This window comes from Rhinolophus ferrumequinum, chromosome 11, assembly GCF_004115265.2.
Source record: "Rhinolophus ferrumequinum isolate MPI-CBG mRhiFer1 chromosome 11, mRhiFer1_v1.p, whole genome shotgun sequence".
Lineage (NCBI taxonomy): Eukaryota > Metazoa > Chordata > Mammalia > Chiroptera > Rhinolophidae > Rhinolophus > Rhinolophus ferrumequinum.
The window spans coordinates 16,950,893-16,965,387 of record NC_046294.1 but is presented as its reverse complement, the minus strand read 5'-3'; the positions used below and the strand labels follow the sequence as shown (position 1 = coordinate 16,965,387).

Here is a 14,495-nt window from a genome sequence, read left to right as displayed (position 1 = left end):
ACAAGCAGTGGTATGTAGTGCTTACATTTTTTTTTTTTTTTTTGAAATATCAGAGCCCAGTTTTTCACTGAAGAAACCAAAACTCTCTCAGCATCATAATTCCATAGCTCACTTGTGGATCAGTGCTGAGCACAGTGTAACCTAGTCTTGCACGAATGGTGAAGGTCAAAGAGAGTGGTTTAAGCAAGGTGGTATGTGGAGCGGCTTGTGCTAGTCACCCAGATTCATGAGTGAGTCCTAGCTCTGCCGTTACTGTCTTTCCTCTCCCAGTAAAGTAACTTGTGTCCTCATCTATAAAATGAAAGAATAAAATTTCTCATATACTTGTTGGGAGGATTCAATGAGATCCTTATAACATAGTAGGTGTTGGGTAAAAGTAAATAGAAATCTATAATGTATACAGAGTAGTTAGAACTTGAACAGTGTCGTTATGGATCTTTATCATATTCTTATTGAATCCTAGAAAATAAATATGTTGTGGTCTTTTAAATTCTATAGGTTACCTGAGGACAGCCTTGTAAACAGGATTTGACTTTTTTCAATGAGCTGTTTATATGTTAATAGAATCTCTTGTTTTCTTTACCTACTGTTACCTCCCTTCTCTCTTGGTTTTTTTCTATTATTAGGAAGAAGATTTTTGTAGGCATATAGTGACCCTTTTCTAAAAAGCCTTTCCTTAACATTAGTTTTATATGCTTTTACTTAGTATTTCAGTTTCTTGAAATTTTATGTCACTCATGTCGAGCGAGGGAATTCAACTGTCTTAAACTTTTTTCCCAGTACATAACTTCAGCTATCCCAGGAAACTAATAACTTGAAACAGATCTTTTTAAAGTTGTAGTAGCTGATAGTCCAAATTATCCGAAGAATATTATTGAAGAATTATCCGAAGAATATTATTGGATCCAATACAATAACATTAAAAGAAGATAATTTGACTTGGGAAGAGGGAATACTTTTTTAGTTCTTAAAGAGAGAGTTCATTAATAAAAAATAATTTTTAAAATGTAGCTCTTTTTACATTGTAATTAACTAGTTTAGAAGAGAATCTAACATTTGCTAGCCCCTAAATAAATACTGGTACCCCCTAATGGAAATGTATGCTATAAGCATTTTGTAGGTTTAATAACTCATTGATAGTACTGAATTAATTTCAATTTTCAATTTTTATTTGACAGTATTTTTTGGATTGCTTGTTTCCACAGTAATCCTGCTCATTCACGGTTGCTCTGCTGAGTTCCAGCTTTGAAAAGCTGAAACTTGAAAGAAACAAACATATCTATACAAACCATGAACTTAGAGTATTTGAAAACCTAAGTAATTGCACCTGCTCCAATTATCTCTGAGCTTTACTAAATGGTTGGTTAAAACAAAAGACAAAAAAAAAAAACCTCTGAATAATGATTAGCATTTCTGTACCCTCAGATGATTCTGTCTGCTTTTGCTTTTTCATTTTTGCAATATGGAAATAAGCTTCATAAGTTATGTTATTTGTCTGACATTATCTGTCTGAAGTTTTTATTATGACAGTATAAAGGTTTCAAAAGATTGACAAGGCTCATGATTCGTTTTCCATATAATAATCAAGGAATGCATATTGGTCTTTATTAGACAGGAATTTAAGCTGCCCTTATCCACTTTTTTCCCAACTCAAATAATTCTCTTATGAAAGTCTATTTGAAAAACTACCCATTTAAAAGCTTTTCAAATACACTTTTCAAGATTAAAAATACTTAAGTACTCTTGGTAAACCTTTTTAAATTTTTCTGACCACTGTTGTTAATCTTAAAATAATCAAATTATTTTTTTTGAAGATTCATGTTAGTAACTATTTTTACAGCAACTGTGGTATAATATAATGTCGTGGGTAGTATGAAGTTAATGGGAAAATTGTAGTCAGTATGTCATCAAGTATTTTATTGCTTTTCATATATAATCATGGAATTTTTCATACAGATTTTCAGTTTATATTTCTCAGAATATCTGCACAGGTAATGTATTCTGTTACCCTTGAATACTGATTCCTTCAACTGAAAAATACTATGCTCACAAAGTTTTCCTAACTTATAGAGACCTTATAGCTAAAAAATGTATCAATACAGAATTATTTATCTGACAGTTTTTCCATGTTTTTATTAATAGAAATCATTTTATTAACTGCCATTTATTAGGTGTATATGTTCTTATAGGAACAGCTTGTCATTCTCATCATCATTTCTCTCTCCCTTGTATACCATTTAATAGAGCTTCTTTTTTATAGGTAGCTTTCTTTATATTGCCACTACAATTTCAAGGATGCTGGGGAGGAAAACTTAATAGATTTTTTTAATTGTCCACTCTCAAGTTGACTGCAAAAGAGAAGCTGGTGTTTCCACTTTTGATAAAAATATTTTATTTTGGCAGTTTTGAAATATATACTGTTTCTCCACATTAGTTGGTTTTATTTTACAATTTGATTTAACCTAAATAGAACTGAATGGGTCACTTTAACAAACTCATTCTTCAATAATGACATAGTTGGCCCTTTCTAAAGTAAAATGGAATCTGTTAAATAGACATCCTTTTAAGTCTAAGTAAGGTCTCTGAAGTGCTCAACACTAAAAAATTGACTTCTTTTAATTAGGAAAAACAAAGGTGTCAGAGAATGAAACTTCATGAAGCAATAATGAATATCTTCTCTAATGACTAAAAATGGAAAATAATTTTTATAACAATATAAGCAGAAAAGCAAAATATATGAGGTATAATCAAATAATACGATGAATATTTAAATACAAATATTATTACAGTAAAAGACACTTGTCATTAATCCCCCTCAAAATACTCCCCCTTGCTTCTAACACACTTATCCTCTCGTTCTTGCCACTTTCTGAAGCAGTTCTGAAAGTCCTCTTCTGTGAGTGTCTTTAGTTGTGCTGTCGTGGCTGCCTCGATGTCCTGAATCGATTCAAAACGTTTCCCTTTCATGGTCATTTTGACTTGAGGGAAGAGCCAGAAGTCGCACCGTGCCAGATCCAATGCATAAGATAGATGAGGACACACCGTAATATTTCTGTTTGACAGAAATTGCTGTACCAGAAGCGATGTGTGACACGGAGCGTTGTCATGATGGAGGATGAAACTGTTTGCCCATTTCTCAGACTGGCACACTTTAAAACACACCTCTCAACCATAGCTCACATCCTACTGACTGCACCAAATAAGTTGAAACTTGTCACACACTGTTACTAAGGTTCGATGCACCACTTCCCTTATTGAAGACCCGGCCTTTCCAGTTGGATGGCACTTGGAAGCAGCATTCACCATATTTTGTGATCACAACGGACAAAGCTCCCTGTCACACATCGCTTCTGGTATGACCATTTCTGTGGAATGAAAACATTACGGTGTGGCCTCATTATCCATCTTATTCACTGGATCTGGCACCGTGTGACTTCTGACTCTTCCCCAAAGTCAAAATGACCATGGAAGGTAAACGTTTTGAATCAATTCAGGACATTGAGGCAGCCACGACAGCACAACTTAAGACACTCACGAAAGAGGACTTTCAGAACTGCTTCAGGAAGTGGCAAGAACGAGAGGATAAGTGTGTTCGAAGCAAGGAGGAGTATTTTGAGGGGGTTCAATGGCAATGTGTCTTTTATTATAATAATTTTTTTCTTATTTAAACATTCACCGTATTGTTTGATTACAGATACTGAATCTGTAATATTCATGATAGTGGATTTTCCAAGCATTTGTTACTGTAAAATATTTTCTAAATACTTTCATCTTTCAACTTCACTAATTTGCAAATTAAAAAGTTACATATAGCAAAGATATTTTCTACTACTTAAGCGATCTAGATTATTCTATTATTATTATGTCTGTTGTGTAATTTTACTTTAATATTCTTCACTCATTTTTCTTTAGAAAACATAAAATCAGCAGTAGGTCATATATATTAAACTTCATTTACATAACATGTTGACAGGTATGCCATTAACAATGGCATTGGATATTTATTGAATATAATTAAGCATCAAACCCAGGATTTCTGAACCCTGGCCGTTTCTAATTCACAGAAACATGTGCCCACTTAAAATTACTGGCCCAGATCTTTAGAAATTATGAACAAATGTTATACAGAAGTTAGACTTTAATATCGAGGTATGCTTCGAATGTTATACAAGTTTCCCTATACTATGTATTTGAAAGTTTTCCCCACTGTAGAAAAAAAAAGGATTTCCAAACCATGTACACGAGCTTTAATATCTTTCATTGTGGAGATTTAGCCTGTGTGTGTTCTCAATGTTTCTGTATTTATGGCATCTTTTACAATTTGTTTACTTCCTTTTACTTCCTTTTACAATTTGTTTCATTGCCTGCAGTTTTAGTCTGTGTTCTTCCACCTAAATTTCTGTAGATTTATAACTTGTAGCTTAAAGTAATTTTACATGGAGTTCAGATTTTGAAGGAAAAGAAATCCTGCATTTTGCTGCCCTCCTGTGGACTATCCAGCATATGCTACCTGCAATTAAGGACCTTTGCTTTATCACATTCTTCACATAAGAATTAGTGAAGACCTGCTTTAAAAAAAAAAAAAATTATACAGTCTTACAGACCCAGTTTTTATAGCATTTTTGATATGCTACTAGTTAGCTTACCTCCATTTATTTTTGTAAGATGGAGTAAAACTGGTTAATTTATTACAGATTTCAAAATCCTGAAACGCAGGTGCATCCTGCAGCAAAGTATTAAGAATTGAGTGAAGCTGATTCCCTGCAAGAGTGTGTGGTTGACTCATAGATGTGTTGAATTTAAGCTCACTGACCACATAAGAACTTTAATATCATTCTGCCCTTTGCAAAGTCCGAGGACATTGTACCGAATCGTGATACGTCTATGATGATGGTATCGTGACTAGCCTGTTTCCTTACTACGTACATCCTGCATTCCTGGTTCCATGTGTGTGCTCGTGTGTTTTCTGCAGCCCTTCCCCATAACATTCCCCCCTCAAAGTCCTAATCTTACCCCTCCTTCGAGGCCCGCTCCTGCCATATGCCCTACCTGATCCCTAAATTGTAAGTGTGTGTCACCATCAGTCTACCTGTGCCTCTCCTTCAGCTCCTGTGACATGCCATTGTAGTTATCTGTGTACAAGACACAACTCTCCTACGAGACTTCTCTAGCGCGTTGAGAGCAGGGACCAGTCCTTTTTTTCATCTTCATACCCTAGCCCCAATATTTAGCACATCGACTGTACCCAAATGGCAAATGAGCTGATGATATTTCAAGTTTGAACTACTGAAAATACTTAATAATAAGGAGTAACTAACTCGTATCCACCCACTGTTTACCCAGAATATTTCTACCATACCCCAACTCAACATACATATATAGCTACTGATATTCTTTTAAGGTCTGCATCTCCCACGCCATAGGGAGAAGATAAAACCAGTGCAGCTCTGAACTCTTAGGCAAAGCAGATTCCCCACCATGTGTGAGTACAGTGTTCCCAGGATAGGATGCAACTCCAGAATATGTAGTAAAAGGGACACACACACATACACACACACACACACTTATTTGTATTTGAGGTCACATGCTTTCAGTTTTTCTTTTTTAAACTTGCTTCTCACTCATTCATCTCACTAGGAGAAAATTTCTGTGTAATCCCAAGGTTGTGATTTCACTTCTTTAATATGGTCTGTGTCCTACCTGGCATTGCACCCTTAAGGTCACTTAGTACATAACCGTTGCTTTAAAACCTGCAAAGGATTTCATTCAGCAGTAACTGCTGAATGAGAACAAGTATTAGGAGCCGTTCTTGCTATTGAAATTATTTCTCTTGTCTTTCCCAAGTAGAGGACAACACAGGGCAAAACTGAGACAGCCTTGTTTGTCTCTCAGATGCAGTCAGCAGCAACCCAGTTTCACCCAAGTTCAAGGTACTCTGTGTGCTTACGTTCACAGTGGTTTCATTAGTGCTGTTTCCTCTTATAGTAGGACAGTAGTTTCTCTCTCCATCAAGATTTCAGATAAAGAACCTAGACACAGAGAAGTAAATTGATTTGCCCAAGTTCATATGGTAAGCCTGCAGTTAAGGCAGGATTTAAATTTATTACATGGAATGTTCATCGTGGAAAGAGGTCTGCATCACTCTGTCACAACCTCTAGAGGTAGAAATCATAAAAGTATCTGTTCCCAGTAAGGTCTCTTTCTTCCTCAAGTGTACATGCCCCATCTGCCACCCACAGTTAAAATTTCCTGATAATATTTTAAAGTAATTTTGCATAGCAGTGTGAGCCACTGAAAGATACACTTTTGTTCACTTCTTGATTTATTTTACTACCTTTTCTAAATGACAGGTTCTCTTACTAGAGAAATAAATACCATGAAATTATGAGGTAGCAAAAATTGCAATAAAATAAAACATTCACAACATGTTTCTAAGTTACTTATTTACATTTAAAAAATGGCTTTATAGCTGTATAATTTGAGTGCAGTTGAGTAGAAAGGTAAGAAGATAAATACTATAAAAAGTCACTCATGTCTGTTAAGAGGCAAGTGTTATCTGTACTTTCTACCCAGTACCTTATATTTCACTGAATGTACCAGAATACCTCCTGTGAGGTCACTTTTCCTATAGGCAGAAGAGAGGAGACTTTAGAGTATAATATAATCCTCTCAGAACAGGGATAATAGGAATATTTTTAGAATATTCCAATGTTCACAAAGGCCATTTTTCTAACATCTGTTACTTTGCTTTCAGCAACATAAATTCGAATTATAGTTCCCATTGCAAATCAGTTTAATTGTTATTTATGTCTCAGAAATTCATTATATATTAGATTGGTACAAAAGTAATAGCAGTTTTTGCAATTTTAACATTTGAAGCCACAATTACTTTTGCACCAGCCTACTAACGTGTTTTCCCTGAAAATAAGACCTAGCCGGACAATCAGCCCTAATGCGTCTTCTGGAGCAAAAATTAATATAAGACTGGATCTTAAATTAATTTTTGCTCCAGAAGACGCATTAGGGCTGATTGTCCGGCTAGGTCTTATTTTCAGGAAAACAGGGTAGTAGGAAGCACAGGAGCATCACACGTATTTATTATCTGGGGGTAAAGTATGGTGGAGGGAGTAAGATACGGGAGAAGACGAACGAAAGTAGCAACCGAATGCAGGTTGCTGAGCAGGAGAGGTAAGTGCTGATTTAACTTACATACGGAGGCTGTTTCCATGTTGTGAGACTGTAAGTTCACTCTGTCTACTGAGAATGTCCTTTAGAGAGCACAGAGCTGACTGTGAGGCTAATTTCTAAATGTACTAAAATATTTTAGAATTTAGATATGCTGAGCAGTTTCATCTGAATTAATTTCTGTTTTCTTCTAAAAAAAAAAAACTTGGTAGAAATGAAATCTGGATGCCTCCAGCATCTCCTACACACACACACACGCACACACACACACGCACACACAGGAAGTTGAAATTAGACAAATACCTTGATAACTTCTAAGAGCCAGTGGTTCCTACTAGAGATTTTGAGTTGCCTATAGCTAAAAGGCCTGTGTTAAAAGAGAGTATGTTGGGATATCTTCTCATTCCTTTACAACTTTTTAGGGAGACAACAGTAATAGCAACTTGCCATGTGCCAGGCAATGGTCAAGTTCTTTACATTTAATCTCAACAACCCAATGAAATGGATACTATTATTGAAATCAGTTTGCAAATGAGGAAGCTGATACACAAAGAGGTTAAAAACTTGCCCTGCTTTACACAGCTAGAAAGTAGTAGGAACAGGATTCGAACTCACTTAGTCTGGCTCCAGTCTGTGCCCTTTCCCGCTGTGCTCTAATGCGAAAAGAATGACATGAGTTTTATTTGGCCAGCTCTAGTCACTTGGCTCTCACAGAGTTGTGATGCCTCTCAATTTATTTGTAGCATTTCTTTAGTATAACTAACCCTTAAGGATCTGAAGGTACCCAACCAGGAATCTCACAACTTACAAGATTCAGAAGGTAAGTATGCTTTTTTAAATAAGTAAGTGGTTACCCCAGTCTAGTTAGAAAATAAGTATTCTTCTAGGACCTTTGCAAACAGAATTAATATGAGACGATAGGAGATTTCTTTAACCTTAGTAATGCTAGAAGTTTCTGAGAACTCAGTTTACTCTGAAAACCTGTTTAGCCACAAGATAAATTGTGCCTTCATCTCTTTGGAGACTTATGCCTTGACAAGGCATATTAAATATTTAGTTGTTTTCCAGAACACCCTTTTAGGATAAGTTAATATTAATAACCCAATTTATGCAAGTGATACTTTAACCACGGAAAAGGATGTTGAGATGCCTAAGATCTCATAGGCAGTTCCAGAATCAGAAATAACCATCTTGGAGTTTTATGCTTAGTTGGTATTACCTTGTAGTGTCTTACTTCTAAGAAAAACCAAACTGCCAGGATTTGGATTAGCTGCTAAATGCTTTGCAAGCAATTATAAAGCATTAAGCACAGAAAAGTGTTCCCATTTTCACTCGGGACCTTGTTATCCAAAGCATTTCATTTAAATGACACAATTCCTTAAAAAAAAAAAAAAATTTGTACCTCTCAAGGTTAGCCTAAGCCATCAAATCTCATTTTTGCGTTAGCAAAAAATAATAGTCATTTGCATGGAAGATGACTTCTTACTTTATAGATATCTTTCCATTTTTCCTTCTCCAACCTTTTCTTGAGTTTCTGTAATGAAAACGTCATCTGCATCTCTGAGGGGAAGACAAGTAATATTTTTCCACCTAGCCAAGCTTTTTCTAGTCCCCTGTGAGCTGGAGCAGGCCTATACTGCCGTCCAAAGAATGGAGACTTCGTTCTTTCTGAAGTACTTCAGTTCCTCCTCAGACAACTGGAAAGAGTGATTTCAAAATGAGGCAATTAGGCTTTCAATTACTAGCCTAGGTAATTACGTCCATCGTACGAAAATGCGAAACCAGTCTGCTGTTAACTGTTGGCCTTAAAAAATTAATATTAACAGTTCCAATCTTAAAGTGTATAGTTTTCACTTGATCATTTTGATTCTGCCTACTTCCAAGAAATAGCCCAACAGAAACTTCTTCTTCTTCTCCCTTCTATTCCCCCAGTGCTCCCTGATTCCCTCGTCTGCCCTCTCTCTCAGAGACGTTGGCCCCAATTTCCCAAGGTGGAGGACAAGACTTGCTTCAAGAGGGTGTCTGGGTTTCTAGTTCATGCAGGAGGACTAATTTTAGCTTCTGGATCTTAGGCACATCGTAGTTTATAAATGACTTATCAAGCATTTTAAAACAGTGCAGATATTTAAAAAGATGAAACCAGTTAAATTTTTATAATCGGAAGAAGGTGGGAGAGAAAAATAAGAGACACAAAGGTTGGAGGAGGAAGTCAACTGCAGAAAACACAGCTAGAATTTTACTGGGTTCCAGTGTTAAATGTTTATCCTTTGCATTTGTAGCATTGTTTTACTCCACTGAGACAACGTGAAACAGCTTTAGAGGCAAATTCACCAAAGCTGAAGGCAGAGAATATTCAGTAGGAATAATATGTTTCAAAATTATCAGCCTCATTGTCATCATTATTTTCTTTCTACTTTTAATAGTGATGCTGTTTATATCCCAATTAAGAATTGTCCCTGAGAAGTGCAGTGTTCTACATAGTAGACTTCCTGTAATTGGGTGTTGTAGAGTTGTTTGTGGTCATTGCTCTGTTTTATTTCAGTATTCTTATGCTTGGTTTCCCCACACTTACTTGCACATATTAGATGGTGAAGACAAGTGGAGGCAAATCAGCAACCTCCGTCCTCTCACTAGAGATTCTGGAGAAACCAGTTTCTATTGCTCATGGCTTCTTTTCAGTTAGCCGTCCACAGGCGTGCACACACACACACACACACAGACACACACACACACACACACTCACACACTCCTTCCCTCTCATTGTCTCCCAAACACAAATGAGAATTTCTGTTGCTTTGTGCAGCACCTTGTTTCTTCCTGCCTAGAATGGCGCCTTCTCTATTTTTCTGCTAAAGTTGTAGCGTTGGCTGCTGGAAACCCAAAAATATTTGTAGTAAGATAGAACTGATTGAAATCCCACATGTACCACTTACTGGCTGTTAAGTTACTTAATTTCACTGAGAATCAGTTTCCGAATCTGTAAAATGAAGATTAATAACATTTCAAACAAGGTGTTTTTAAAGGACAAGTGGAAGAAAAAATACAAAGCACTCAACAAATATTGCCTCTTTTTCTTCTAGTGTTCCCCTTTTTAAGTCCTCCATATTCGCAATTCAAGTTCTGTCTACTCAAAGCTTGTTCTCTGAAGGACTTATTTGGCACAGTATGCTACCTCGTTATTGTCTGTTATCTTGTGTTTACTGTCTCCCCAAGTTGCTTGCAAGTTTCTTAAGAGCTAAAGCTCTCCTGAAACAAAGACTCCTCAGTTTCGACATACAGCCTTGTTCAATATGGTAGCCTCAGATTTGTGATAGAACTGAGTCATATCCCACACCTGCCACTTCCTGGGTAATAGTGAAGAATGGGAAAATGGAAAATGATTCCCTACACATGCAGTCCCCTTCCTCCCAACACAGGAAGTTGGCAAAGATTTTGCGACCATTATGTTTCCCTGGCACAATAGGGAAATGGCCTGAGAAGTACTTTCCTAAATCGTAGACTCGAAGGGAGTCATCCAATCCAGAAAGAGACTTCTTGCACTTCCGCTGCTGCAGAGAGCTTGATTGGGAACATACATCTCTGAGACAACATTCTTAAAGAAACCTTTAGAGCATGCTTGAACGTTCCGGTAAAGGAGGGAAGCTACTTACACACTCTTTCCCAGAGAATTATCCTGTGAAAGGAAAGTCGTAGGCTTCCACTGACCATGCTTCTCAGCGACTGCACGTGGCACATAAGAGAGGAAGAGGAGCCATGTTCAGCTAGCAGAGCACTGCCACAGCAGACGCAACAGCAAGCGACTTAGCTCCTGACCTCGGTCATGGCTCTTGATTCATAGTAACACACGATCCCTGTAGGGTCAAAGGTCTTCAAATCACTGGCAAAATTGTAGTAAGGTCAGGCTCACTATACACATCAGAAAATACCACAGAGTGCTGTGGTTACATTCAAGATGTGACATTTATGCTTAGGTAGATCTGTTATCTACGTGACCAGTACTTGTTTTCCAAAAGAAGCAGTCACCTTTGTGATGTTGCAGTCTTAAATGTGGATTCTCTGCTGCCACCATCCCCCTTTAAGTCCTTGGTTTTTAATTTGTAATCCCTTATCTCTTAGTATATCTTTCATTTTTAAGCTATGATGCAAAAATGGTATATTTCTCTGCTATAATTCATCTAGAGATTTATTCAGATATTAATCGGTCATTTCTCACCTTTGAAAGGCCAATAGAAGGAAAACTTTTTTTCATGATGTTTTTGACTTTCAAGGAAGTGTTTCACATTCATTATAAATAGAATGAGATCTTGGAACTTGATCTTTGTTGCTATAGTTTTTTCCCCAAAAATATTTGGTTCTCACAATAGTCTAGTAGGTGAAACTTAAACTTCAGAACAAAGTCTTGACTCATAATAATGAGCTGGCTTTGGGCTCTCCAGCTCACTGATTTTTGTGTGTTCTGCTGGAGAAAAACTGACACTGTCACCTTTCTGCTCTTCTTGATATTTGGGGACCCTGAGCCATGGGACTTCGGAAGAGAGATGTTTCTAATTCACTGTATCTGTGTCTCTTGTCGTTGAGGTGATTGTCATGAGAAAACCCTGGACAACAGCCATGACAAACAGAAATATTTTGACAACTCACTGTCACTGGATGCCGCTGAAGAAGAGCCCTTTGAGACAGGAACAGAGGAGGACCCAATATTCTCTGTTGAGAATTCAGGGAAGGACTCAAATGTCCTTAGACTTGAAAGTAAGTTGATTTGACCTGAGCTGTGCTTCCGGGGTAAAATCAACTCTCAAGCTTTAAGTTTAGGCTTTTCTCTACTCTCAAGAGTTTGTTTCCTTCTTTTAACAGTCACTCATGTATTACATTGTAGAATCATGAGGGTGACCCTCAAATGGTGAGGCAGAAAAGACCAGCTATCACATGAAAATGCTCTTCACACTTCTTTTTTTTCCCCCTCTGCCTCAATGTCTTCTTTTACTAGAACAAATTTGACTCATTTACGTACCAGTCTTTCTTCTTAATGCCACTATTAACTCATCGAAAAAAAGCAAGATAAGGTGTATTTGTACTGCAACACAATTGAAAGATTTGATCAGTCATTTCCATAATTGCCAACAAGAGCATTTTAGTACTCATCCTACTTCACTGCTTCCCTGCATTTGGAACGATGCACAAGTCCCCCCTTCTGGAAATTCCTCCTCTTGGCCTCTGGGGTATCACTTGCTCTTGGCTCTCTTCCTGGCTTTTTCAATTTCCTGCACTTCTTTTTTACTTTGCCCCTTATTTGTTGGATTACCTAGAATCTTAACTTTGGTCTTCTTTTCTTACCCCCTGTGTGTGTTATCTGTTGGTGTCCCACATGCCTTTCAGTATACCAGTGACTCCAAATCTGTGTTTTCAGCTAAGATGGTCTCTACAACTTCGGATACCATTTCCGCCTTTTTAGTGCTCTCTTTATCTAGAAGTGGCACATGCACTTCAAATTTAACATATCCAGACTTGAACTTGTCTTCCTTTTCGCTGTATTTCCTGAACTGCTTCTAATTTTTGTACTCTGCTTTCTGATAATGGCTTTGCAACTCTATATCCAGTCACCACTATATCCAGTCAGTCCCTGATGCCTTTTGAGTCTATTATCTCCATCTATTCCTCCTGCCCCTGCCTAAATTCAGACCTTGTTTGTTTCTGCCTGGGCTATTGCAGTGGCCTCATAATAGGGTTGCCTGTTATCTAGTCTTTTTCTTCAGTCTGTATGGAGAGAGAGATACGGGGGAAGAGAGGGAGAAGGAGGGAAGGAGGGAATCAGAATGAGTAGGCAAGAAAGAGATAATACATGTAATAGTACAAACTTTTAAAAGTAGAAGCAATCACCAATTTCTTGTGTGTCCAAAGAGTTGTTGCCTTATTTGTTCAGGTAAGTTGCCTACATTTAAATGTTTCAATGGCTCTCTGTTACTTATAGGAAGAGTTCTAACTTCTCGGTGTGGGATATGTGACGGTTTGCCCCTCAGTTTCGTCTTCAACTGAACTCCATACTAGTACTCGACATAACAGGACGTACAGATTTTCACCATTCGCCTCACATGTCGTGCTGTTTTGAGCCTCCATGTTTTTACACAGGCTGGGAATGACCCCTGTGTACTCTGCTTTATATGGACAACTCCTGTGCAGCTCCAAGATCCAGCTCAAGTGTCACCTCTGTGAAGCATTCACAAAGGTCTCCAAGCATGTAGTTGCTCCATCTGCTGTCTTGTTTCTACTTTCTGTCAAGGCACATTTCATACAATATTAGTTACTTGTATCTTACCTCCCGTCAGACAACGAGCTTCTTACATACCGTGTCCTATATAACTTTATATTCCTGTGTACAGTAAATATTTGTTAAAGTAAGGAAATGTGGTATTTGCCTTCCTGTGTGGGTTGGATTAACGTATTTAGCAAGTACAAAATCTTGTGTTTCCTTCTCAGTGGAATTATATATAAAAAATGATGTCTAAGAGAAGCAAGCTAGACCTCAAAGGGAAGTTGTGACCTTCTCCTTTGCAGGTTTAGAAAACTAGTGTCATCAGTTGTACCAGAAATTATTGGGCTTTAAGGAAACGAATTCCCATTTACCAACTCAAAAGAGATTGTGCCTTAACCTAGATGGCCAGTTTGTTCATTTACAAGGAAGCTACTCCTCTCTGGCGCCTGACAGACACATTTCTGTTTCTGGCATCAGGCACCCACACAACCAAATGGACATCATGAGGTTGCCTGATAAATTCAGAACCAACACAAATGAAGCTGAGTGATGTTAAAGGATAATTTATTCAGTTCACAAAAACTGTCCCTGTTCTAGTACAGCTTCCTAAGGACCAGAAGACTTGTGACTACCAAAAGAGAGTCTTCGTTCCGAGGACAACTCAGAATAAAACCCACCCAAAATCTTGCTCTTTGTTCCTGAAGACATTGTGGCTTGAGACAAATTATAACCTACTGCTTCAGTTAAGTTCTTTAGTTCTCTGTTCCCCACGTAGTTCCGTTCTATCCCCCTACTGAGGATACAGGCAGTATGACTCCCTGGCTAAGACATCTCCCTTCAGCATCATGCAAACAGTCTCTTAAGGTGGATTCCGTTTCAGGTTGCTAATTTCATCCATGATACAATGATGACATTAGTTTCACTCTCAGGCACTAGCTTGCGTTTCCCCTATGTCTAAATTCTGGGAGTACCTTCTGAAATTTCCCCGGACGCTGACAAGTCCATGAGGACTGCAGTCGTGGTGTGAGCTAGCGTGTTCCTACCAGCAGGCTTCCTACAG

The 14,495-nt window shown here is 37.7% G+C and overlaps 1 protein-coding gene across 5 annotated transcripts in view; it reads left to right on the top strand.

Annotated features, from left to right (window-relative positions):
• TTC17 (tetratricopeptide repeat domain 17) overlaps window positions 1-14,495 on the top strand; it is a 96,266-nt gene that overhangs the window by 48,562 nt on the left and 33,209 nt on the right. For 3 of the 5 annotated variants that reach the window (XM_033119570.1, XM_033119567.1, XM_033119568.1), the window contains exon 17: window positions 11,764-11,934. The exons of the other annotated variants lie outside the window; for them this stretch is intronic. In XM_033119570.1, coding sequence (XP_032975461.1) covers window positions 11,764-11,934 — 171 coding nt within the window. The remainder of the gene's footprint in view (window positions 1-11,763; window positions 11,935-14,495) is intronic. 5 annotated transcript variants of the gene reach the window in all.